The sequence below is a fragment of the Zonotrichia leucophrys genome, chromosome 5 (assembly GCF_028769735.1).
Source record: "Zonotrichia leucophrys gambelii isolate GWCS_2022_RI chromosome 5, RI_Zleu_2.0, whole genome shotgun sequence".
NCBI lineage: Eukaryota > Metazoa > Chordata > Aves > Passeriformes > Passerellidae > Zonotrichia > Zonotrichia leucophrys.
The window spans coordinates 46,400,865-46,426,477 of NC_088175.1; the positions used below are offsets into that span (position 1 = coordinate 46,400,865).

The 25,613-nt window shown below is 41.3% G+C and overlaps 2 protein-coding genes across 5 annotated transcripts in view; both read right to left on the reverse strand.

The window, feature by feature from the left end:
* The window catches only part of SCUBE2 (signal peptide, CUB domain and EGF like domain containing 2), a 42,856-nt gene extending 39,015 nt beyond the window's left edge, over positions 1 to 3,841 (reverse strand). Inside the window, exon 1 of the mRNA XM_064715074.1 lies at positions 3,303 to 3,841. Coding sequence (XP_064571144.1) covers positions 3,303 to 3,405 — 103 coding nt within the window. The 5' untranslated portion in view covers positions 3,406 to 3,841. The remainder of the gene's footprint in view (positions 1 to 3,302) is intronic.
* A 2,434-nt stretch (positions 3,842 to 6,275) lies between these two features.
* DENND5A (DENN domain containing 5A) overlaps positions 6,276 to 25,613 on the reverse strand; it is a 63,006-nt gene continuing 43,668 nt past the window's right edge. For 2 of the 4 annotated variants that reach the window (XM_064715078.1, XM_064715077.1), the window contains 13 exons: positions 24,275 to 24,427; positions 23,340 to 23,444; positions 21,047 to 21,131; positions 19,603 to 19,687; positions 18,511 to 18,639; positions 15,525 to 15,646; positions 13,528 to 13,673; positions 12,786 to 12,904; positions 11,439 to 11,620; positions 10,575 to 10,657; positions 9,273 to 9,396; positions 8,291 to 8,459; positions 6,276 to 8,069 (listed from right to left, as the gene is read on the reverse strand). In XM_064715078.1, coding sequence (XP_064571148.1) covers positions 7,886 to 8,069; positions 8,291 to 8,459; positions 9,273 to 9,396; positions 10,575 to 10,657; positions 11,439 to 11,620; positions 12,786 to 12,904; positions 13,528 to 13,673; positions 15,525 to 15,646; positions 18,511 to 18,639; positions 19,603 to 19,687; positions 21,047 to 21,131; positions 23,340 to 23,444; positions 24,275 to 24,427 — 1,686 coding nt within the window. In that variant the 3' untranslated portion in view covers positions 6,276 to 7,885. The remainder of the gene's footprint in view (positions 8,070 to 8,290; positions 8,460 to 9,272; positions 9,397 to 10,574; positions 10,658 to 11,438; positions 11,621 to 12,785; positions 12,905 to 13,527; positions 13,674 to 15,524; positions 15,647 to 18,510; positions 18,640 to 19,602; positions 19,688 to 21,046; positions 21,132 to 23,339; positions 23,445 to 24,274; positions 24,428 to 25,613) is intronic. The other 2 variants (XM_064715080.1, XM_064715079.1) reach the window with 1 other exon arrangement.

A 25,613-nucleotide genomic window follows, 5' to 3' on the forward strand; every position in this document is an offset into this window, starting at 1 on the left:
GCGCGGTGGGCGCTGCCGGCGCACGAACCGCCCCATCCCGCCCATGGGAGCCCCGGCAGCCGCACACCTGCGGAGCCACAAACACAGGTGTCCCATGGAGCCGCTGGAAACCCGGCAGCGGGAACCCCTCACACCAGGAGCGGGTGCTCCCCGCGCCCGGGAAGCATTGCCCGGCAGGACGAGCCTGTGGCAGCCCGAACACACCCGATGCGCTCCAGCCTCCATTGCGCTGGTTCAATACGATATTGACATTTTTACCGTGTAATCACACCCCACCGCAGAGCGTGAATCCCCCCCGGCTGCAGGCCATGCCAAAGCCACGCATCACCCCACCCCCAAGCCAACCCCATCTCACCTCCATTCCCAGCCAGGGATTTCTCACAGCTGTCGCTCCTTTGGCAGGTAAAATTGGCTCATACATTATTCACTGAAATTATAATTTCCTAAATAATGTCTGACCTTTCAGGCTGCGAGCAAGAGCAGGCAGTATTCTCTCCCACCCCTCCCTCCCATCCCCGTTTCACTGCCCTTTCCCTTTTGTTTTGTTCTGTGAGAAATACCGAGCTGTTTCTAGTTGCAAGGGCGGTTTATACACATTAGTAAATCTTCAGAATGAAACTTTCCCTCAGTCTTTGTTTCCTTAATGGCAGCTATAAATTACCACTCTCCTTTCTCACTGGAGCATCAGGCTTCATTGCTTTTGAAATGATCAAAGTTCTTCTCTTTTTGAATCCAATGAGAAGCAACCTTTTGTGTCTCCTGGACAGTTTCAGTCTTAGGCAATCTCATCTATAAATACATAAAGCTGCTCATTAAACACTCCAAGGATTCTCCAGCCCTAACCAATAAATGAATGAAGGGTTTCTCGAGAGTTTCCATGATCTCCTGAATAAACCTTCATACTTGGGGTGGGAACTGGCACACCTGCACATCTCTCATCCAGGGATATCACTCAGGTTTGTCTCCATAAACAGCTCTCCCAAATGGACTGAACCCATCTCCAATCCAGGCACATGGCTTCAAACCCCCTCACAGAAAAGCTGCCACTCACTTCAGGCACTGCCCAGTCCCCTCAATGAACTCGACCAGTATTAATTAAATTAACTTTCATCACAAGATTTGCAAAAGTCAAAGTAAGAACACATATGAAGAGTGCAACAGAAAAAGCAGCAAGAGACACTGAAGAGTTGTGTGACCAAAATATCCAAAGCTTCCTGAGGCACCCTAAAAGCAAAGCATCTTTCTTACTTCTGTAAACTAAAACATAAAGGGAGACATAAATATTTGGGAACGCCTGAGTTAGATCAAAAGATCTCACTGCAGCTTGGAAAACAAACAGAACAATATCAAATTTATCTTAGCTAATGAAGCCATTTCTTACACATAAATCTCAAAGTGTTTTGTGAAGGATCCTGGCTATTATTTCACATATAACACACATTTGTTTATGATGAGGAATTGACATTAAAATATCTTTTTAAAGACACAAACCAGACAAGCTCAGACCTCAACTCAGATGCCTTTCTGCAGCCTTTTTAACTATTTCTATTCACCCACAGAGTCACAGTGACAGATGACTGCTCTGGCCATGAAGACCTTTACTGGGAGAGAGAAGCTACAAAAATTCTTAAGATTCAACTTCAGCACTACGTATGAGGAAAGGAAAACAACCCCACCAGGGCAGTTGGACAGGAAGACAACCAAATGGGACTGTCGGGGAATTTTTTCCAGCAATTTTAAATAAAATCAAGTAACAAAGTTTCAGGGAAGAAAATAGATCCTGGAAAATAGCTACTTCCATAGAGGTAAGACCCTCAGTTCCCCTCCGCTCTCATTTTTACCATCACATGCAGCTGCCCCACACTGAGATGGAGACTAAGCTACCACAGAGCAGCTGGATATAAAATCTGCTTCAGAAACTGCACACCTCATGTCCTGAGGAGAGATGAATACTTTTGTCTGCAAATTTGGGTTAAAAACTGCTTTATGTTTCATAATTCTTGTTAAATTTCATTATTTAATGATGACCAAACAATACCTGAAGACATGCAGATTGCCATTTCATCTGCACTTCAATGAGAAGTATCAACTCTGCTGGCCTGCATCATATTGACCCAAAATTGAGCATGATGAGTGCTTGTGACAGCAGCTGAAAACAACTGGGAGGGCTGGGAGATGCCAGAATGATAAAAGAAAAGTAGGATGCTGACAAGCGAGGAAATACTTTCAAGTATTTAATTGTTCCAAAGCACACACAATATGTCTCAGAGCTGTAGTTTCAAGCCTTGCTCATCTCCAGGTGTACACTGAGTTTTGAGTAATTGTTTTTCTTTGAAATGTATCACTCAAATTTTTGCACTTCCCATCGTAGTGTCCCAGGCTTGCTGAATTCTGTGTAAAAATAACACATCTTCAGTAACCAGCAGGACCTGCACAGGACTCATCTGAGACAGAGGAAATTTGTGCATTCTCTGGTCACAAGGGGCATTAAAAACCCCTCCCCTGTAATTTATATGCCTTGTCTAAGTCTTTTTATGTCATTTGTAGAAAAATATTCCCCAAACAAATATCAGATCCACCAGTGACACTTTAAATGTTGCAGGATCTGCATCTTAATGTGCCACTGTCACTGAAATGAAGAACAGCTCCTGTTTATTGCAGAACTGAACACAGCATGGCCTATTAAGACACACACATTTCTGAGTTAATAGGGAAAAAATGGAGACACTTTATCATGTGAAATAACTTTTAGACATTTGTATTTCCTTGTGAGAACTTTCCAAGTCATTGCTACAACAAATGGTAACATTTTGGACCAGAGCAGTCAGTGAAAACAGCCCCTGCAGTTGCACAACACACTCTGCCCACCAAGGCCCTGCTCTGGGTGCTCCTTTTCCTTGGAGGAAACCTGAAAAACCTGAGGTGAGGTGAATGAAGCTGCACTTACCTCAGCCCCACATCCATCCCTGCAGAGGGTCAGGAGCAGCAGGTCCATGCCAGCCCAGGGAGCAGAGCTCTGTCTCTCACAGGCCCAGCACACCCACAGCAGGTACCAAATCCACAAATGCATCCCAAAACCTGCCCGAGGATGAGGCCAGAGCATGGCTCAGGCCAAGCTCACCCTCTGGCATTCCCCAGGATCACCCCCAGCTCAGGCAGATTGATGCCTTCCCCCAAGAGAGATATTGATATTTTTATTTGTTATTTCCCTTTGCTTACAAAAAGCCTCCACCACAGACCAGGTGCAAAACCTCCCATGCAAAACCAACCCAGGGGTGTGAGAGGTGAAGCACCAGAGATACCTCCAGATGAATGATCCAATTCCTTCCCTTCTGTCTTCCCTGGCGGAATAGAGCATCCAGAGATGGTCTCACACACTTTCAAACTGAGGGAATGGCAGCACATCTGAGGGTGTGTGTGCTCACAGACCCTCCCAAGGTCTGTGTGGTCCCTTTGCCTTCCCTTGTCCCCATTCCCTGACTCCTGAGCAGCATCTCCTCCACTGCTGGCAGTCTGACTGACAGGGATGGCCTCTGATGTCACCCTGGTTTTTTAAGATTTTCTAAGCCTTCCGATGTTGACATTCTTGTAGTGAACTTTCTCACACACTTTCTGTAAATAACTCATTGTTTTTCATTCCTTTATGGAGGAGGAGAGAGTTGATGGACTGCTGGTTTGACCAGTGTCATTGCAGAGGTGTCAATGTCACCTTCCAATCCACTGTCACTTTTGTAAAACTATAAATATTGGAGTCAGAGAACAAAACTTCCCTTTTTTCCCTTCACCTAGAGAGTGGTGGTGTGCTTGTGTTCTCTCGTGTCTTTCAGCGACACTCTGGAGCTGGGAGGGAGCAGCTGTAGCTGGACAGATCAGACACCAAACTGTACAACAAAGATCTCCTGAAATGAGCCACTAATATGTCCCACAGACCTGCAGCCAGGCAATGAGCCAGATGATCAGCAAAATTATACCAGACTTTTTGAAAATAGCACATTAATGCTATTTTTTCATGTTAGAAGACAAATTTTATTGCAATTCAGCAAATGAGCTACACCTGTAAAACCTCTTTGTATATCCAATTCACATTTAATGTCCAATGGATTGAAATGTCACAGGAAAAAATAAAAAAAGGAAAACAGTACCTGGTTTTGTCATTATAATGTAAACTTCAACACGGCCCTTAAAAATAACAAGCCAGTGATTTCCCCATGTAGTAAAATATATAGTTTATAAGGTATTGATGCTTTATCTTAGTTTAACAGCCAATCTCTAGGTATAAAATAAAGAGCTACAAAGATGTGAAGTACGTGTACAATTTCTTCAAGTATTTTCAAGTACCCTATAGTCTCCTCACTACGGACAAAATTCATTTGACAATATACAGAAAATGTTAAATCTGAATAGTTTCACGGCAGAAATCTTAACATATTCATGAATTTAAAACACATAAAAAGTATGGGTCATCCAGCTAGTAAGTCCCATTTGAACAGTTTGAAAAATACTCTTTGTAATGGAAAAAGTTGTGGAACAGTCCCCAGCTCATGAATATGTTTTCAGCTACAGAACATCAGGTGGTTAAAGTTTATGGGAGGTAAAGGCTTTTTTTTTCTTTTGTATAAACTTACCATCATAGTATTTAATTCCATTTAAACCAAACTGTTAATTTGCATTTTCTTTTTGTATAAAGTATCATTGTAGCATTAACCAAAGAAGGCTAAATAATTGATAGGTGATAGCCAAATTTTTCCTCTCAAATCAGGTATGAGCCTGTAAACATGTTTGGCTAGTTTAGCACTATGTACTTACTGCATGATGAACTGCTTACTTTTTTAACACTGCATTTCTCTCTTTAGAATGAATGTGTGCTGTTAAAAAGATTATCTTTTCTCATTAACAGTTACCAAAAAATCCCCACTGAACAACAGAACAGCACAGCCACACTAACTGTACCTACCAAACCTGCCCCCTTATTTTGGAAAAATAACAAGAAAAAAAGTTAAAACTGCATTACTCTGAACAAAGGGAGAAGGATTTTACAAAGCTCTGGATAAAAAGGTGCTGATAACACTCTTTGTTCCCATAAAGTTCAGCAGACTGGCATGGCAGGAGCAAATGCTGGATCCTGACCTTATCCTGTGGGGCTCCTGCTAGAACAGCCATGAGAGAAAGGGGTGGGTTTGAGGTGGGATTGTGGCTGCTCCTACAGCCTGGGCTGTTCTTACACATGGAATCTCCTCCCAAAATCCTGTATTTAATATCTTGCTCTTCCTTGGCTGCCTTTGGAGCTAACAAAACCAGCTTTGGTTCTGCTGCATCTCAGAACCTTCCACTGCTCCGTCAGTGGAGCAAATCCCTGCAGCCTTGGAAGTGCACAGCAGAAAGTGCTTTGAACCCCAACAGGATCAAGCACAGGCTCCCTGTGAGAGGAAGAGGAAGGTCTATCTCAAACTGGTTTTTAATGTGGGAATAAAGTAACCTAGGAGGTGGAAGAGGATCTTTGTGTCTTCCCTTTGCACTGGACAGCCAGAACTCACTGATGGGCAGCACCATCCCCCATGGGCCAGCCAAGGAGCTCACCCCTGGCAATCACCAAATCCCAGCCTCTGTCCATCCCAGCCACCTCAAACTCTCCTAATGACAGCAAAACAATCCACACCAAAACAGCCATTAGGCCAATGGTATCATGTCTCACTAGGTAAATTTTTGTGAGGAAAAAAAAAAAAAAGATAAAAAAAGAATCTTAGTTCAGGGTAATTACCTCATGCAAATAAAATTAATCCACCCTTAATACTATGAGATATATGGTTTTAACAGGATCAACTCAAGTGTTAAGGTCAAACTATGGAATCTTCCTTTCTTACTTAATATTCCCTGTGAAATACACAGGCCTAGTAAAGTCATTGTCAAGACAGCAGAAACAAAAACAACAAAAGAAAACAAATGAACAAAAAAAACCCCAAAACAAAAAAAATTGCTATTATTAATGCACAAACAATTTAGGGCAGGTGTAAAAAGACTATCCTAACATATTAAGTTGAATAAATGAAATTCTTAGAATGCAGTAAAACTGTTTTTTTATTTTTGCCCTTCCAAAGCAGGAAGAAAAATTTTAAAAGCACCAAGAAAACCAACCCTGCACACAGAGAATACTCCTGTGAAATGCTCCTGGAAGCTGTGAAAGAATCTGCACCCACCCCATGTGAGGAGTGGCTCAGACATTGCCCTCACATCCTCCTAATGCTACTGTGAAATCAAAGAAGAATCTTGCTCTGATAAGTAGTGACAAAGGAACTTCTCAGTTTAATAATGAAATAAATAGGACAAAATTAAAAATAGTCAAAAATTTAATACATGTGCTATACTCATAAATTATGGAAATAAAACTATCACAAGATGTGACTAAGCTGTAGGTAAAGGTGCTACAACATTCTATGAACCAAAAAACTCGGATTCTGCTTCTCCAAAGAGAGACAATACTGAGATAAGTTTATACAGTGGAGACCTCTTAAATACACAGCCCTGAACTTCTGTACAGTAATTTGTGATGCTGATAAATCAGCCTGTTCTTAAGTCACATATTCATTTCAAAGAGATTTTTATCAGAGGAGTCAAATGAACAGAGATGCCTTTAGGCATTTGCCAAGTTCCAGATCTCCAATAAATTAAGCTTTCAAAATGTTTGTGTTTCATAGCAGAAATGGCCTAAACTTTCTTTGCTAAAAACAAAAGCCCAAATGAAGCAGACTGTGACAATGGGATCCAAGACATATGCACTCAAAAGGAAAAGAAAAAACCTTAATACCACTGTCCTTTCAGAAACATTAAGAAATCTTTTTACTTGTTAGTAAGGTATACTGTTATTACTTCAGATGGGACATAAAGATTTTTATTTAGTCATCTGGCATCTGGGGAACTCATGTCCCTCTTTATTAGCAGTTAAGAGAATTACCAGCAGCAACCATATACCAAGCTTCAAAAGGCTGGTTTAAGTGGAAATGTTCTTGTGTTATGAACAATTATTCCAGGTTTTTCATTTAAGTGGGCTACACTGTAAATTCTGAATTGCAACATAATATAGCCAGTTGTATCATAGAAGATTTTTTTTTTTTTAAAGACAAACTTACAAAACACAATGATAGGTTAAATAAATAAAAAACATCAGTTAAAAAACAGGCTTAATTTCTTCTTCTGTGCAATTACGTACCAATATGAAAAATATTACTTTGATCTCTGGACATTTCACGGTTCAGTCTCCTGGATTTCACTAAAAATAATACTGACAACAAAAATAAAGGAAAAAAATAATTGTTGACAAATCAGTGCTTTGGAGCTATTAAAAGCAGAGATCAAATCTGTAGTTCCCTTGCAGCAGAACATGACCCAACACCTTAAAAATCAAACATTGGTAATAATGTTAATATATAAAATATTAGTTTAAAAACTATAGAATGACCTTCTCAGCAGAAATGGAGTGTATACACTGGGGTCTATGACATACAGCATATCTGAAGGCAAGTTCACAGAATGCTGAAAGGCTCACTGCACATTTTCTATGGCAAGGAAATACTGCAGCTTTAAAATAAGCTGCACAATACTCATCTCTATCTCTTTCACATGAAAGTGTGTAAAAAGCAAATCAGCAAATAAACTCTAAAATAGATTTATACGAAAATCCTCTTTTTTACATTGAGTTTACAGCTTCTATCCATTTGCCTGTACTATTTCTGGAGTTTCCTTCAAGAAAAGTCAAAGTTGCATTTCTGGGCCATGAACAAGTTCACGATACAATGTACTGGCAAGACAGAACTTTTGCATACTAACAAGGCTCACTCCTTGTTGCTTTTTGTTGGGTGTGTAAAGACAGTTTTTCCTGTGGGACAGGAGGTCAGATGTCAATTCCTTTGACCAGAGATGCCTCCAGGGTGATGTTGAACTCCTGCAGGGTCTGCAGCACCCGAATCAAAGAATTCACCAGCGTGTGATCCTTAATCAGGGCCATGTCCTCATACATCTGGGCTGTAATGGGGCAGTCTGCAAGCAGGGCGATCCAGTGGTGCAAAAGGTGGTCTCTGACAAGGGCCCAGTGGGCAGTTTGGGAATAAAAATAAAGCCAAGTTAATTTCACATCTGCACAGACATCATTTTTATTCTTTGCTTTAAGCAGACCTACCATGCTCTCCCCTTCTCTTTATGAGACAGGAAGTGGGGAGTAAGTGCCCCATGTGCAACATCTTTTTCATTTCATTAAAATATTACTAACAGCAACAATTATAAAGAAGTTTTTTTGTACCTGGCTCCAAGACACACCAGCATCTGAAACTTGCCATCCTTCCCAATGTTCCTGGGGGTGTTGTTGATAGCAGTGATAAAGCGACAGAAATTCCTGGCCCTCGTCTGCCAGTTCTCCTCTGGGACCATCTCACTCTGCTCAAGGGTCTCATAGTATGTTTGTGCTTTTTCTTAAAAGAATGGTGGGAGATAATGAAGTTCCATCAGTGCATTTAGGAGAGAATTAAAATTGAAATGCCTAGGATCCATGAATTTCCTGAATCATTACCTTTAGGCACTGTCTGTTTCAGTCCTGTGTTCCCCTTGTATAAAACTGGGATTCCACTTCCTCCCCTCTGAACAATGCTAAAGAGGTTCACCTATCTACTGAATTTGAGTGCAGTAAAATGATCATGTAAGGGGAACAGCAATGTTAATGTAGCTACTCAAAATGTAGAAACATTATTAAAAATAATTCCTTTTTTAAAATGTGTTTGTGAACTCAGTTGATTTATTTAGCTTTGTGTCAAGGGATCTAGACCATTGTGTGAAAAATGCATGCTTATAATCCCTTTACTACAATATCCAGTATCTATCAACAGCACTAGATCCATCTGCTGTGCTCTGAAAGACAACTCAACCTCTTACAAGTGTGATTTCTTGCTTTCTCTGTGCTCAATTAACAACAAAAAGGTTACCCCATGTCAATTCACCATTCTGTTTATGTGCCCCTTCCCCAGTAAGAAGGTTTGTTTTACACTGTTACTGCCAGAAGGACAAAGCCCAGGTGCTGCATTAAGTCAAGTCAGCTTTGGCAGAAGACAGAGGCTCGCTCTCTCTCATGTCAGCATGAGCAGGTAGGAGCTCTTATGGCCACTCAGCTGCTGAGATGCCTCCAACAAATCTGCTCTTCACACCAGCTGAGACACAACAGCAGTGATAAGGAGCACAGCTGGAAGTGTTTCAGACACAAACAGGCTCTGGGATGTCGGCCTCCCACTCACCTAGAAAGTCCCAAATGAAGACGTTCTTGAAGAGTCTTGGTGATTTAAATCCGTGCTGGAACACTTGCTCCAGAGCTGACACAAGTCCACTTTCTCCACACAGCAGCAGGGTCAGGCTGCCTCTCTGCCAGCACACACAGAAAGCACACACTCATCAGCTCACCTTGGGACTCTGGGACACAAGTGTCCCGCTAAGTTTTTAAATAAACAGATGACTAAAGTTCAAATCTGCTGTCAAACAGTGACCCCGAACAGGATGGCTCAGCTCTCACAAGCCCTGAGCATTCAAAAATGGATTGACTTCTCTACGAATGAGGCTGAGGAAAGCATTGTCAGGGCCTCACCATCATCATCATCAAACAAAGCCTCAAACAGGCCAAGATAATGAGCAGGTTTTACCTATAATAATTATCACTAAAGAAAATTAGGAAAATATTTTCCTCTTTTTTAAAGTAACAGATCACAGACCCAGTGTAGCATGTGCCTCTTATCAACAAAAACACTTAATGCTCAGTAAAAAACAAAGTCCAGCTTCAGCACATGATGGTAAATTCTATTCTACAAAACCAGTGTATGACCACTTGAGATTACTATCAATGTGATCACTGACTAGAATTCCACTGGATATGAATCTGTCAGGCCATAATGAATTTAGAAGTCAGGTGTTACAGGAATGTAAGAAAATCCTGACTGCCAAGAGCCATCCATCCAGACCCAGCACTGCTCTACACCTCTCTGGCTCACAAGAGCTGGACAGGGGCAAGATACTTAGATTTGTTTCATAAAATCACTGCTGTGTCAGCTGATCACATGTGTAATGCAAAAGAGTCTTGAAGCGCACTTCTTCTTCACTTTCTTGGGGGTGGGGGTGTTTTCAGGGTGGCCTTTGTTTCTTTCCCTTTTTTTTAAAATGGCCCATGGGTTTTTGTGTTTTAAGTAGCAAGATAATGCAAAACAGACATTAAAAACCTACTTAGAACTCAATGCAGATGGAAAATATCAGTTAATTCAGAACAAACTAAACAGTAAGCAGTGCTCTTGACAGTGTATGGATAGAACCCTTGGTGGAATTTGACTAACAGCACAATTTCCAATACCAGAATGTTAACATTCAATTTAACAGAATGCTCCACTTAGCAGCAACACACAGGTATTTGAGGCTGTGTTACCTCAGTATCTCATTTTTGCTGCACTTCAGGAATTCCCAAGCACATGGCTGTTCATTCAGTTTGGTTACTTCTGCTATATATTCTCTCAGAGTTTTAGGACAGGAGTGCCATTACACAGACAACAATCTCTCACCTCCTTCTCTGGCTTGTGGAAATGCTTGACAATACCATTAACAGCTTCACCAATAGCTTCTTGTATCTGACCAGTATTTAACTCTGCAAAACACAAAAATATATCCAGTTACAGCTTCAGAAATTGTACCTTGTGTGTGAGGGTTATGGCACAGCATAAAGCACAGCAGAGGAGCACTAATATCACTCATTCTGTTAAGGAAACAGTGCTGGGCTGTGGGTAATGAAAACCCAACTCTACATTTATTTATTGTTAAGGAGGTAGGAATGGAGATGGTTTGGTTTTATATTGAAGTTAACACTGTGGTGTTTCAAAACACCAACAGTGGAAATGGTTTTTACACATTATGTGAATGGCCAGACCAGGACCCAAAGCTAAGAAAAGGAGCAGTGCTTTGCTCAGGACTGAGAAACCTGGAAATACCTCCTGTGGTAGTTTTGCTGCAAACCCAAGTATGGTTGGGAACAAAGTAACCACCTGATTCATCAGGAATAAGACAACAACAGAACACTGACCTCAAGAGCAAACAAAGAAGTCTGTGAACAGAAACCACTAGCAAGATTCTTCATCCATGAAGGACAGACAGAGAAAAGGCAGCAAATTTCTACCTTCCTCTGTAGCATCCTTTCCACAGGTGAAGGACAATACAAAAAACCAGGAGCACAGACAGATCTGCTACCCTTTCAGATTTCAAAAGTTAAGTAGACAGAACAGGATGCCCAGGACTGTAATTTGGAAGTTAGTTGGAGTTCAAGCAGGACACTGGGCCGAGTATCAGAGGTTCTGCCCAAACTCCCATTGTGTTTGCAAGCCCTCAGGTGATGATGCAGAACAGGACAAGACAGGACAAGCCCCAGCACTCACTTGGCTTGTTGTTTGGTGAGATAGTGACAAATCTCCTGATCATGCTTGGAGACTGCTGCAGGGGAGGGGTCCGGCACTGCCGCTCGTCGGCCTCCGTGTGGGAAGTCAGCAGCTCTCCCACCAGGATCCTCTCCAAGCTGCCATCATCCATCCCCTTCCCCAGCCACCTTCCACAGGGAAACCTAACAACACCAGGGAGATAAATGCATCGATCCAGATTCAATTCCATGCCAAAGACTTTCAGCTGCAGTTGTCTAAAGCCCAAATCCTGCTAGAATAGTTATTAGAAAGACTTCATTCATCCAGCACCAAGTAATAAAGTCTTGACTTTGGCTTTTGCCAGCACAGGCAGCAAAAGTCAAACAGCTTTTCAGTTCCAAGTTTGTGCTGAGTGTTGCAGTAGATGATCCATCCACAAAGCAGATTTTGCCTGAGTCCCACATGTAGCATGATTTGAGGAAAAATGGGTAAAAGGGGAAATCCTACAACATCCCATGGATGGGTGAAGAAATGCACTGAATATGCTACATAGCAAGCCAGCTGTAAAACAACCCCACAGCCCAAACATATGCTTAAATGCCAGAACACCAATACTTCTACTGAATTGGGGTATTAAATCAGACACTAGAAAGCACACATGCTCATTTGCTCATTATCACTTCTTCTGAACCAATGTTGATGGCGGTTTAATCAGCTTAATTGGAAAACTGAACAGCATCCAAAAACAGAATCTTTCCTCTTCATTTAATTACAAATGAACTGGCATAGAGAGCTGAGTGGACTTGCCCACCAATTTGACATCAACATGAGCCTGACAGTTTCCCTAAACAAAGGACAGGGCATCAAACTATTCTGTATCTAACACAAATAAATTTAATTATCACTCTAAGTTTCATCCCTTTACTTTTCCCCATGTAAACACATGTTTCTAACACTCATAAGGCCTTGTGTTCCAGCTTGTGTCCACAGGTGTCTCTGTAACACCTGGACTACCCAGACATAATATAAAATATCACCAATATTTGGTAAGCAGCAAGCTCTGACTTGCTGTTTCTTCCTTGGGCTCAAGGTAGATTATTTCTAAGCTGCACAACACTCAACTCATCCTCTCCACCAACAGTGTGATATGAGACATGAGCATCTGCAAACTGCAAACCCTGTTTGAATTCAGAAGAACCAGGATTTGTTTAATGCCAGAAGCCAAACAATCTTTCTGTGCCTTCAGGTCGAGGCAGCTGTAGACACAGAGTCCCAGGAGATCAGACCTTTCTAATCAAACAAGCCCTGCTGTGCCAGCTCCCTGCAGGAATTCTACTTACCCACATGAAATGTCAGGGTGATACTTACTTGTAAGTATGCCCTGTTATTTCATTTCTGACCATAACATATTCCACAAGCCACTTGGCATACAGCCCTGAATTATCATGTCCTATTTGCACTGTGGTCAGTTTTCCCAGGTTCTGGCACTGAAAACAAAACAAAGAGTTTGTCAGAGGAAACTGAAAAAGCAAGCAGCATGTTGGGGGAATAAACTATTAGAGAACATGCTCAGAAACTCAGCAATGTGGTTTCTGTTTCTGACTCCGTGGTTGGTTCTGGGATTTTTAGTGGTAGGCTGCTTTACTTGGTTTTGTTTGCTTATTTTGTTAAATACTGTTTTGATCTGCACAGAGCAATCAGCTGAACTAGATTTTTCAATTCAATTTCACCCAATGAACACAACACATATGCAGAAATCAGAGCAGAATCACTTCTTTGTTTCCCAACAGAAGAGGATATGACACCTCCCACAGTTGTAACATAAAGACAGTCTTGTCTATCCCTGCACTAAGGAACTGTCATTCATTTTACTCTGCATGTTATTAAATATAGGTCAAATGTGCTATGCAAAGGCACAAACTATCTGTGACTAACCACAAAGATATTCCACATTCATTCCACAGGTGAAGGACAAGCAGAAAGCACCACTGGACCAGGAGCACAGACACATCTGCCACCCTTTCAGATTTCAATGTGGTACAGCAAGGGGAGAATTAAAAACTGAACAAACAGAACACTCAAATCAGGCTTTGTATCAAGTAACACAAACCTCAAAAGTCATTTCTAATATGTTCCTGGGAATCTGCAGGACCCCTGTTTCCCCCAGCTCCCCCGAAATACAGATCCAAGGATTGGCTGTGAACATTGAGCCACCGAGTTTCTTGCTGGGCACAATCAAGATATGGTATGGTATCACTGCAAACACAAAAGAAAGAACATTTCAAAAATGAAGAAGAATAATTATGTAACCTCTTTAGTCAAGAGAGGAGCAAAAGATAAGCCATAAAACAGCACTGCAGCACCATGAAATTAAAACAACATCAGAGATCCCAGTTAATCACGCTGCCACTCGCACACTAAGCACTGACTGACAAAGGGGAAGTGTACGCATACACAGCAGCCACTAAGAAGCAGAGCTGACAGCAGAACAGTGTCAAGTGAAGAAAGAAATTTGGATGAAATAATGCCTTCTTATGAAAAGAAATTTGGATGGAATAATGCCTTCTTATGAGTGTAATCCCTTTTTATTTACCAACCTCACAACATGGCACAAAGACTTACTTAACCTCAGCTTAGTGACAAGGAAGCAAAGACATGATATTGCTGTACCCAGGAGTGCACTGTACACCTTCCCCAGGTCCCACTCAGGTTCTAACTGCAGCCTTTCTTCACAGGCATGGATGGCAGCAGCATTCACTGCCATGGCTGAACAAATCCAGTGAAAATACAGCATAATGCTGCACATTTCTCTCTGCCACGTCACTCTTTTTATACTAACTTTAGGATTTATCAATCTCTCAAAGAACAAGCAATTTTTTTCCCTTCTAAATAACACCAGGCATATGCTCAAGTGCTTTCTGGTCCCCTGGTCTACCTGTGAGTGATTCCATGCAGCATCACCTGAGCTGCTGTCCCTCCTCTGACTCTCAAGGCATATCCTCTTCCACCACCCAGCATCTCCAGCCCAGCCCTCTGTTAACCAACCTTTTATAATATAATCCAATTCTCTGAATAGTCACTGTGTTTCTTGGCTTTCTGCCCTTCTTTCATAGTGCATAAGCAGATTACAGTCAGGGCTTTTCAGATGAGGCATTTAATGCATTTCTCCCTGAGCATCTCCTCAGCTGTCAGTGCCCTCGAGAAAGCATTTGGTGGTTGGATTTTCTTAAAAGCCCAATGCTCACAGCATTTAAGAATGAATTAAAATGTTTCCCTTTTTATTTTCTGTGCTGATAGTCCTAAAGTAAGTGACAATTTAACTGCATCCAGCAGACCAGATTTTCACATTATCCAGAACTTGCCTGCAGACCAAAAGCTGTTTTGCTTGGATGTCTGTTTGCTTTGTCTTTCATACACACAAGCGTGAATCACAACACAGCACCAAGGGTAGCCTTTCACATATCCCACCCCCAATTTCATAAGCTTTGCTAAAGTCTTTACTTATTTTCCCTTCCAGTGATGTCCTGTGGCATCAGGAACACAGATCTTTAAAAACTCTGTAACACAGTTAAGTGTTATAGCTATCAACAATAGCCTAAAAGTTTCTCTAGGGTATCTCTTTAACAACCAGAAGAAAAAAATTGCTGAGGAGTTCTGATGCAACCCTCAATGGGCATTTCATTGTTACCCCAAACCCAGAGTCAGGCATGCAGCAAAGTAGCCTGAGCATAAAAAAGGCAAAAAGAAAAGGTTTGTTTTCTTTTAATTCCCAGCATGCATTAAGATTCTTGACAGTGAACATCCCATACTGTACTTATTTAGTATCATGCAAACAAGCCCACCACAAAAATTTCAACTGAGAACTCACCTCTAACTGAAATTATTAGAGCTATGCACTTTACTAAGTCAGAAACAAAAGTGACAGAGACAGGAACTCCTGCCCACCAGAGAAGATCATGGAAACAGCAATACAGCACCCACAGATGGATCCCAGGGGAAAAAAGCAGAACCATTACATTAGGGCATGTTGCTCAGAGCTATTTAAAATTTTGGACAAGGACTCAACCAAATCTAGAAATCAGAGCTGCAGGGAAAGCAAATCCTTACAGATTGTTGTGAAAACATTGGTGAAGCAGAAGTAATCCACAGCATTGAATGACAGGAGATGATACAGGAACTGCTCCTTCTCATCATCGCAGCGGAGGAACGCGTAACGCTTGTAGAGCTTCCTGACAAAGCAAAACACATAATCTGTCACAGCAACAAGATGCTCCCAGGGAAATGTTTTCTACTGTGCACATTTATTAGGTACACTGTGAATAATGGGCAAGCAATTACAAATGAGGAGTGATACTGGGAGAGCCAAGAGTTTTCAGTGTGCCAAGATACACTGAGTGTCTGCAAGGCTGACATGGCCAAAGTGAATCAGTTCAGCTCTCATTATCTTCCACCTCTCAAATGTAACATTTGGTTTAAGGGTCTTCTTCCATCCAAAAACACCCCAAGATAGAAAAAGGAATTTTGCACTTGAAGAATACTCTGACTTCTTTTGACCATGTAACATGACAGAACTGAAGTGAAGAGAGTTTTCCTAAGTTACTTCTGAGCAGAGAGTGCCATGGGAGAGCTCTCCAACACATGATGTATGACAGAAGACTGTTCTCAAAGGACATAAGGCAAAAACTGGGGCTATCTGCTTGTATTTGGCTATAAGTGATCACCCAGGGCCTACAACAACCTGCACATTGATCCAGGGAATAGTTCAGCTATTCACAGCTGAACTATACACAGCTCCTGACACAACCAAACTGACAGGCAAAGGTGGCAACCAAGAAATAATACAAGTGCTGGGCATAATCATAAAAGAAGAGCATGCCAAAATATATCAAAATCCAACTGATGCTGCAGGAATATGTAAACCTTCCAGAATGCAGGAATTAGGCACTAGAAATGCTGACCCAGCTGTGGACAGGTTGTTCCTGCCAGGAGGGCATCCTGACAACTCCCCTCGGTTTCAGGTATCAATTTACAAAAAAGTCAGCAAGTCACAAGGCAGAAACTTGCAAAACAAATCAATGATAGTCAACAAACAGGCATGTTCTCACTCACATAACAAACCTGACACTAGAGACTGACAGGAAATGTTCAATGAAAATAAAGAGACTGAGCCTTAAATTAACCTGACCTGCCAGCAGCCACAAGAGTGGCAAAGCCACAAAAGTCTCACAAAGGTGGCCATGTCTGTGTTACATTTGCACAATCAGAATCACATGTTTGACAGCCTGTCAGGGTATGTGCTGTCCTGTTTCTTCAAAGGACAAGGTTTCTCTGTTTCTCAGGACATGTGATTTCTCCCTGCTCCCTTTGCAGACTAGAAAGAAACCAAACATGAAACATTTTCCTTATATTTGCTAACAAATGTCAAGTAAAGAGAATGGGATAATTAAAATACCTAACAGCTGCTTCGAAAGGAACAACACGCAACCTTGTTAACTGTTAAATGGCAGAAGTTGCACCATTACTTTTAGTACCTCACTGAACTCAGCACTGTTTCCTCTAAGAACAAGTGGGGCACCCTGTCGGATCTCAGGATCTCAGTCCTGAGGTGCCGGGCCACCGAGACCACCCTTGGGGGGCTCGGGACTCCTGGAATGTTGCCAGAAGTGTCTGGTGGCTGCACTTTGACCCTACACAGGATGAGGATAGGAGGACTTCACCGGGGTGAATGGTGAAGGGATTAGCTAATTAGAGGGTGAGACACAGGGTTTAGGATTTATGTACAGGGGGGTTTAGAGGAGTAAGATGGAGGAATTGGGGTGTGTCCTGTCCTCCTTCTTCTTCCTCTTCTCCTCCATCTTCTTTGGCCATGGTGGCACTTTTGGATTGGTTATTACTGAGAGTGCACCCAGCAATGAGAATAAATGGTATTGGGGAAAAATGATAAATATTGTACACGTAACAATGGGTATAAAGATAGGTGGCTGCCCCGGAGGGCAGACAGTGTGCTCATGGCTGACTGCTGAGCAGATCTCTGTTCGGCTGAAAGAACATCTTTTAGATAAACAATTAATAAACATAAAAACCGAAAGAAGAACTGAAGCCTCTTCTCGTCCTTCGATACGCGGGCTGCCCCAAGGCCACCTCGGGCCTTTCCAGGCCCCTCAAACAGCCGAGATAAAGCGGACAGCACCCTTTCAAACCACACTGCCTACAACAGCTCTCTTAAGTAGGATATGTAAATATGCAGCACAAGCACACAAGATTACAGAGAACTGATGTCATCCTGTACAAGTTGCTCCTTTGTTTGTGATTTTCATTTTAAACATACTTTTGCTGCAGTCTCCCTCTGTTCCAAAGAATCACAATTTGCCTGATAGATGAAGAGAACACTGGCCAGTGTTAAAAGAGGTTTTTTCCTTCTCTTTTGTGGGGGTACATGGAGTGTGGTGGTGTGTGGAAAGTCCTCTCACAGCACGTGCTCTGCATGGGACAAGCAGAGCTAAATTTAACCTGATCCAAACTGTTGACTTCACTGGAGAGGCTTAATCTCAATTTGGACATACAGGCAGATTTATCAGCTGTCCTCTCTCCATCCTTCAGCTTTTGCTTATTCTCTGAAGGCCACAGCTTCATCAGAAAACACAACATAATACAAAACAAGGTAAATCTCAAATAATTAGCTGTTGGGGTTCAGGGGGAGTGGGGAAGAAATTCCTTGGAAGATGGTGAGTGGAAGGAGAGGAAAGGAAGAGCAGACAGCATAGGTTAAGCTGTCTCCAGACAGAAGTTTCAATTAAAATTAATGACAATTACTATGGCTTTAATTCCCACACAGTAAACACTGTATCTGATTATTATGAAAGCAATTCACCTTATGCTGCTGAGCAGGCTATAAATGTAAAAATACGTGTCAAGAACCCCAGCATTGAATCCTAATTCCCAAATAACTCCCACACTTAGAAGGCCAGTTTGTTCCATGCCTTATGCACACTGCTAAGCAGATGCAAAAATAGGCACATCTGGACTTTTGAAACCAAACAATTGTATAGATTTTAACTTTTTTTAAAGCTTTGCCCAAGATAACCCATCTTACTTTGTGAGTTCATGATCTGAAAGCAACTGCTTCAGATGCCTGGAGAGCAACTTCTTCTCCATAGAGAGGCGAACCCAGGCTCTGGCCTTGCCAACATCTGTTTTGATCTCACTTATGTTCTGGATATGCCTGGAATTAAACAAAAAGACATGCTTGGTATTGTCAAAGCATGACAGCTCTTTTGAACCAAGCTCAGCTGAAGTTTTCCAAAGAACAGAAAATATCAGGTAAATTACAGAAAAAGAAACATAATCACCTTACTATTCAGCACAGTAAAAAAATCCCTGCAATCTAGCTCAAAGAGAATAAGAGCCTGAAAAGGAAATATCTGCAATGCAGTGCCCTATTTACAAAATTCTAAACCAGGCCCATTGTCTCACATGATTTAGGACTCATTCTGGACCTTATCACTGCAATATTTATGGCTGAATGCTTTGGAAAATTAAACACTGTCTTTGCATGCTCTGTAGAAGCTTTTCTTGCACACAAGGCACAAATGGTATATTTTAAAAAGGAAGGCAAATCCTCAATTCACTCTTCCCTACTGAAAAAAATGGATGCTGTAAGGAAAAAGAAGGAAAAGACAATTCCTGCCAAGGTTGTTTCAGAAGTTCTGCATATTGCTTTTTCAGTGTACTGAAAAGAAGACATTGGGCAATAGTTTTATTCACACTACAGTACTGAATGTTAGATAAACCCATTCTTTAGATCAAACAAGTTTTTTAAACTGCATTCTTCCCTGAGAAGCAAAAGTGGTCTCAGAACTCTGCAACCAACTCAGCAATGACTGGGAAAACGCAAACACTACACTCACACCTCTGTGGAAATAAAACAATACACAAGATGTCAAAAATATGAAAACCTTGTCATGGTATTTCCATAAGTTAATAGCTCAAACAATATAAAAACTCCTCAGAATGAAACTTGTTTCTGTAAAGGTCAATGAAAACACTGAACTATCTACTTTAAAACAGCTGAACAGGTTCCCTCCCCACAGCCCCTCCTGCTGCATGAAACACAGGATGGTGCAGACACAGAAACAAGACTGCAAATCTCAGGGGGTCTCTGGGTTGTTTAACAGCTCAAACTCACCTCATATCCTGGATGAGAGAGATTCTGAGAGGTGACATGGCTGGACTTGTATCAGACTTTCGTCTTTCTGAATCAAGAAGTATTCCTAGATTCAGAGGAAATCAATTTCTTGTTAGCAGAAATTCATCTAAAGATTCTAAAATCAATATTAAAAAGAAGGTGAATTAACACCAATTTGCACTCTTGGTGACTCTTTGAAGGTACTGTGGTGTATTTTCACTCCAAATGACATGAAAATCTAACAATGCTACACAGATGGTTCTACAGATCAGCACACACTGAGCACCAACCCATTACTGAGTGCAAGTCCAGCTGGAATTGCTATGACATTAAATGTTTTAAAACATATAGTAATCAAGTGTTATTTTCTAAAGACTGCCCTGTTTTCTTGCTGTGCAGTAACCCTGAGTGGCACTACTGACACCACAGAACAGTGTTAAATATGTTGTACTCAGTACAACACACATCCTGTGCTGCCTTTAGTTTGCATACTCCTGTAGCACCACTACTTTTTAAACATCATATTTTGGGGTTTTCAAGCAATATTATTACTCTTACCTTTCAAATTAAACTCCAGAATGAAGTTTTATATTGAATACAATCCCTGCCCTCAAACTCAAGTTAGAAAGCAAGGAACAGATTGTGCCTTACTCTGATACACAAAACCGCTATGAACTAAGGGACATTCAGGGGATCTTAAAATTTCCAAATCTATGGTTTTGACTGCTTACAGGATCTTGTGCATGTTGCTAATACTCAAATCTTTGCTTACAGCAGCTTTAAATAAAAAATAAAAGGCATCCAAAGCCTCCCCCAAACCTATTGTTTTCTCCAAATTTATATCCTATGCCCACACCTGACAAAAGAAGAAATGGTCAAAAATTACATTAATAATCCTAAAACATATTACCAGTGGATCTTATGCACAAAATTGCTTCTACTGCAACACTTGATGCAATAAAAATTAAAATATGTTTCTTCATTTGAAGTTTCTAACTAGGAGTAAGCCTCCTGTTCAGTTGTTTTTCAAGCCATAATGTAAAACTTCAGGGTGTACAGCACAATTTTCTGTGCTTGCACTGTTTTCCACCCTGACCCATAAGATCTTTTGCTCTGCAGTCATGCAGGGCCTGTGTGTCTCATGGAGGTTGATTTACCAGAGCAACCCATTTCACAGGCTATCTCTGAAGCATCAGCTATTTCTGGGTTTCTGACTACCAATCCAGACCCAAACAGGTGGGCACAATACAAACCAGTTGATTTCCCATAAAACATACTGAGACAACACACCAGGCCCATATTAAACCTGTAGTAACCATAATATTTGATTCAGTGATATGAAGTGAAGGGTATTTCCAAGGGAAAAAAACTGCTTGGTGTGAATCTGCAGACAGCTCTTACTCACAGCTTTTAATCATCTTCTTCCAGCAGATGCCAATCTTACCTGAGGTACTGAAGCTGCCTGATGTGGTTCTTCTTTGTCTGTTCTCTAGGTAATGTAACAGATGAGACCACAGAGCAGACTTTCCCTAAAATGAAAAAATATTAGTTAAAGAAATCACTACCAGCTGAATTAAAAAAAAAAAAAGTCTGAAACATGATTGAAAGTACCAGCCATGACAAAAACTTTCTTTAAAGATGTTTCTACCTATAAACTCAATGATAAAAACCAAAAATAAGACAAAAGTGGGAGGAGCTTGGGAGCTGTAAGGAGGCTGAGAAGGAAAAGCAAGAGTCAGACTACTGGGATCTAATGATTCTGGAAATAGGAAAAAGTCAATGGAACTTCTTCCCTCTTAGTTAATTAGCATACAAGAGAACATTCAAAGGCTTGGAAAACGCGGTGGAGTTTTAAATCTGAAGCTGTGATCTGTCCTGTGGGTCTCTCCCTGCCTCTCCAGAGTAAATGACAAGGGACACAGAGCCAGCCTGAGACACCCAGGCCAAGCCCTGCTCCCCTCAGGGTCATTCAGGGCTAAGGATAAATGCTGCCCATTTCTACAACCTCAAAAGATTCCCCTCAATTTCATCAAGTAAAGCACCTGCATAATCACAAACACAGTCAAATATCCCAAAATAAAAGCAGGACAGTTAAAGTTTATCAGCAAAAATACCCCAGTTCTACACACTGTAAAACCAACTTAAAAGTTAAAATTTGGGATGTAGTATTTAGGGCAAGATAAATCCACCATCTGAAGTTAAAAAGAGCACCTTGCTCATTATATTGCTTTCTTAAACCCCTGGTGGCTTAAAGCAGAGAGTGAGAAAATCTTTCACTGGGCAGCTATAAAGATTCTTGGATTCATCATAAAATAGTTCACATAATAAACCATAAGCTTGCAAACCTGCAGAAAGGCAGCAGTAAGCAAACAGAGACTCTCCAGCACATCAATTGGAATTACTGACAGATAATTAGTATTACTTATCTTCCTAAAGTACTGTACTAACCTGAAATCCCAGTAAAGATCTAGCAATTCTGCATTTCAGAAAAGCTGTCATATTATGAGGCCATATTTTTATTTACAGCTTTGTGCAGTAAAAAGCCATGACTGTAAAGCAATAGTTGTCAATTCCACACTATCAATTTCATCTAAAATTATCTAAGTGCCTTCCCAGAAGTGCAGTAATGATAGTTCATCTTTAATTTTTTCTTTTTTAACCATATTCAAAAATCTCTAACCATTTCCATGCTATAGCTCCCTGCAGCTGACATAATGAACTATTGATCATGAGGGATTATTCCAGAAGTGGCACGCCTCCAGAAGAATAAATCCTAGACTGTCTGTAACATCTGTGATGACAGAAATCTATTAAAAATATGCATTCAGTGGTGAGGATATCAAAAAATCCATTGTGCCTTGTGTGTACCTGACAGATCCAACAGGGAAAGTCAAAATTCCAAGTCTTATTATAAACAGATAAAAAAGAGCATGAAAATACCACCCAGCAAAGAGTTACACCCAGAACTGAGTTTTCTCCCAATAAACACACACATGCACACACAGTCTAGTGTTCAGCAACCAGCTGCCATGGCAAGGAGAACTGCAACAGATCACAGAAAGCAGCAACAAAGGGTCCTGCAGCAAAGTGATGCCAACAACCATGATGGATGTGAGGCCTCATGCAGTGTCTGCCCGCTCCTCCAGCACCGTGGACCTCTCCTTTAACTTCACCAAATAGCAATGATGAGGCAAGCTGGATCTCTAGGGGGAAGGAAAACAGCCTAAGGAAAGTAGTGGGATAGAGAATGGGCAAGGGAATAACCAAGGCCTTCTGAAAGTCCAGACTGCTTCAGCCATTAGATCCTGCATCACAACTGCCCTGCGTCGCTCGGGACAACGGAAGGCATGGATTCCCTTGGCAGGTGGAAAAATCAGTGGGTAGCTAATGTGGGACTACTGGGTTCATCAGCAGGGAAAAGGGAGAAGCAGGGATGGGTGGAAGGAAAGCCATCCTCATTACTATGGTCAGTTGAGAAAGAAGAGTCTTCCTTGGCTCATTATTGAAAAATGAAATCAAATCGATGTATGAAACAGAAGGCTTTTGCATATTTCATAAAGGCCAGAGCACACAGAGAACTGGTGGTGCTTTTTTTACTTTTGATTTTTTTAAACTGTGGATCATACTGTGAGATACACTGCACTTCCTCCATCAGGCCTCTATTCTATTCCACCACTCTATCTATTCCAGCACTCAGCACTGCTTGCCAACATCTGCAATCAATCCAAAGCATTAACCTTATGAAGGGTTGGCCGTCTGCTGCTCTGAAAGGCCCAAACCTGGCTTGAGGCAGAGTAAACTGATGCTCTGTCTTCTAAGACGAAAGCAGTACAGCTTCTATCCTAAGTGATATACAAGAGGGAAGGGAGAGAATCACATGATAAATCTTCACATACAAAACTGTTATATAGTTTGAAGGAGAGCAGAGTTAAACACTGGTGTTTGGCTGCTGGGAACAGAGATACTGGATTACAGTTCGCTGGATTATAAACATATATTCTTAAAAAAAAAAAAAGAAATTATAATCTTCTCCACCCTTGCTACTCCTTTGTACAAGGGAGGAGTAAAGTTGGTAAAGGCCCTCCAAACTCCATCTTCTCCCACAAGTGACTCCAAACAGAAGAGCAAAACAATTATTAATTTCACACAAAACCCCAACACCTCTAGCTAGTCATCTTGTAACCATAATTTAAGTACCACTACAGCACCCAGGAAGAACCAAAATAGCAAGATTGTTACTCTGAAGTACTAAATTATCCTTCAGGAAAACAATTCCCCCATCCCACTGACAGCACCTTTAGGGTAGGCGGCCTTGTAGCCTGTGCAACTTCATTAATAAAAATATTATGAACACGGCAATAGTTGGAGGTTTTTTTACCATCCTATTAAATAAAACTACCAAAACCCACCAAACCAAATGAAAACCCCAGGTTAAATGGAGATTCCTCCAAGAAGTCATCTGTGGAACACATCTGCAAGTGCATTTGCACATATTCCAAAACATGGAGACACGCAGGGGGTAGGAACTGACATAAACAGACTGCAGGACACACATGTATTTTAACACATCTACATACACACTAAAGGTGTTCTCTGAAAGCAGAGAGAGGAACAGCACAACACAACTTCAGGAAAGTGTACTCTGCAATGTACAGGAATATTTATTCCTCACCTGTTTGACTTGCAGACCGTGGCTCCATATTCTTTCCAAGAGGTCACACAGACTGGCAATCAGGGTGTTCTCTTCCACTCCAGTGATATTCACTTCACCATGACCAAGCTCCACAGCTTCTCGACCCATCTTCTCAACCAACATCCTCTTAGTCTCAAAAACACAAGGCAAAAGAGAGGTAAATCTCTCCCAGGAATTCCCAAGATCACTTACACTTTTAAAGTGACTAATAAGGAAGCACATGATAAAGTTTTGGCAGAAAAACTGGCTGTATATATGTATTTCTGGTTTTCAAGCCTGGACAGCAGCAGTGCTCATCTTCTGTTGTTCTAAAAAAAGGGTTTGCAAATGGGCACATCATCCTCCACAGAGTGACCCCAACAAAGGGAACAGCAGGTCCCACATTAACAAGCTGGATGCTCAGCAGCAAGGCCACAAAACAGATCTTGGGTGCTTTGGTGCCTGGATGCACTCCCCAAGAGCAGGGCACTTTGTCCCCCTCCTCCCAGAGGAGGTGAATGCACCCAAGTGTTTCCAAGCAGCACAGGTATGTCATTCTTGGGAGATGCTGCTCTGCCACAAGGGCATTTGGATTAAACCAAACCCATTCTGGAGTGCACCTCTTGAGCTTCCTCATGAGCCACATTCTCGTAAACTGTGCGCAGTTTCATACTGCCCACCAAAACCTTCACCAGCTCCTGAAGTAAATCTTCCAGGCACAATAAATTCACCATACAGCCAACTGGAGGGAAAAATGGTGAGGGAAGCAGTTCCAGTCGTCTCTTACACATTTTTTCATCTTTGTCCCTATTCTGGACTCAATTTCAAATGAGGAATACTCCATTAAGCACCTCTGCACAGTTTTGCTGGAGATTAAGAAGTCCAAGTTAGTCCCTGCTGCTTCTCCCCCGCACTCCCTCTGGCAATTTCTCACTGTCACAGAGCCAAGTCCACCTTCAAAAACTTTCACCATCTCTTGTGCCTCTATTAAGGGATGGGGATTATTTGGACAGTTCCATAAATTGAAATCAGAAGTAGATGCACATATTAAACAGAGTTTCATGAAAAGTTGTATATAATTACTGTAGTATCTCCATTACTTTAGGCAAGAATGTGTCTATTTCATAATTATTCTCTCTGCTGTATTTTTATAAACATTAACATTTGCTTCAGATTAATATGTTGTCAAATATATACTGGTGAAGCATGTCTAATGCCAATTAGACATTAATTAATGTCTATTAGACATTAGAATTAGAATTTTATAATAATTATAAATTATTATATAATTAGAAATTAATGCCAAATTTCTTTGTTAAGTGCTTAAAACATACACCTC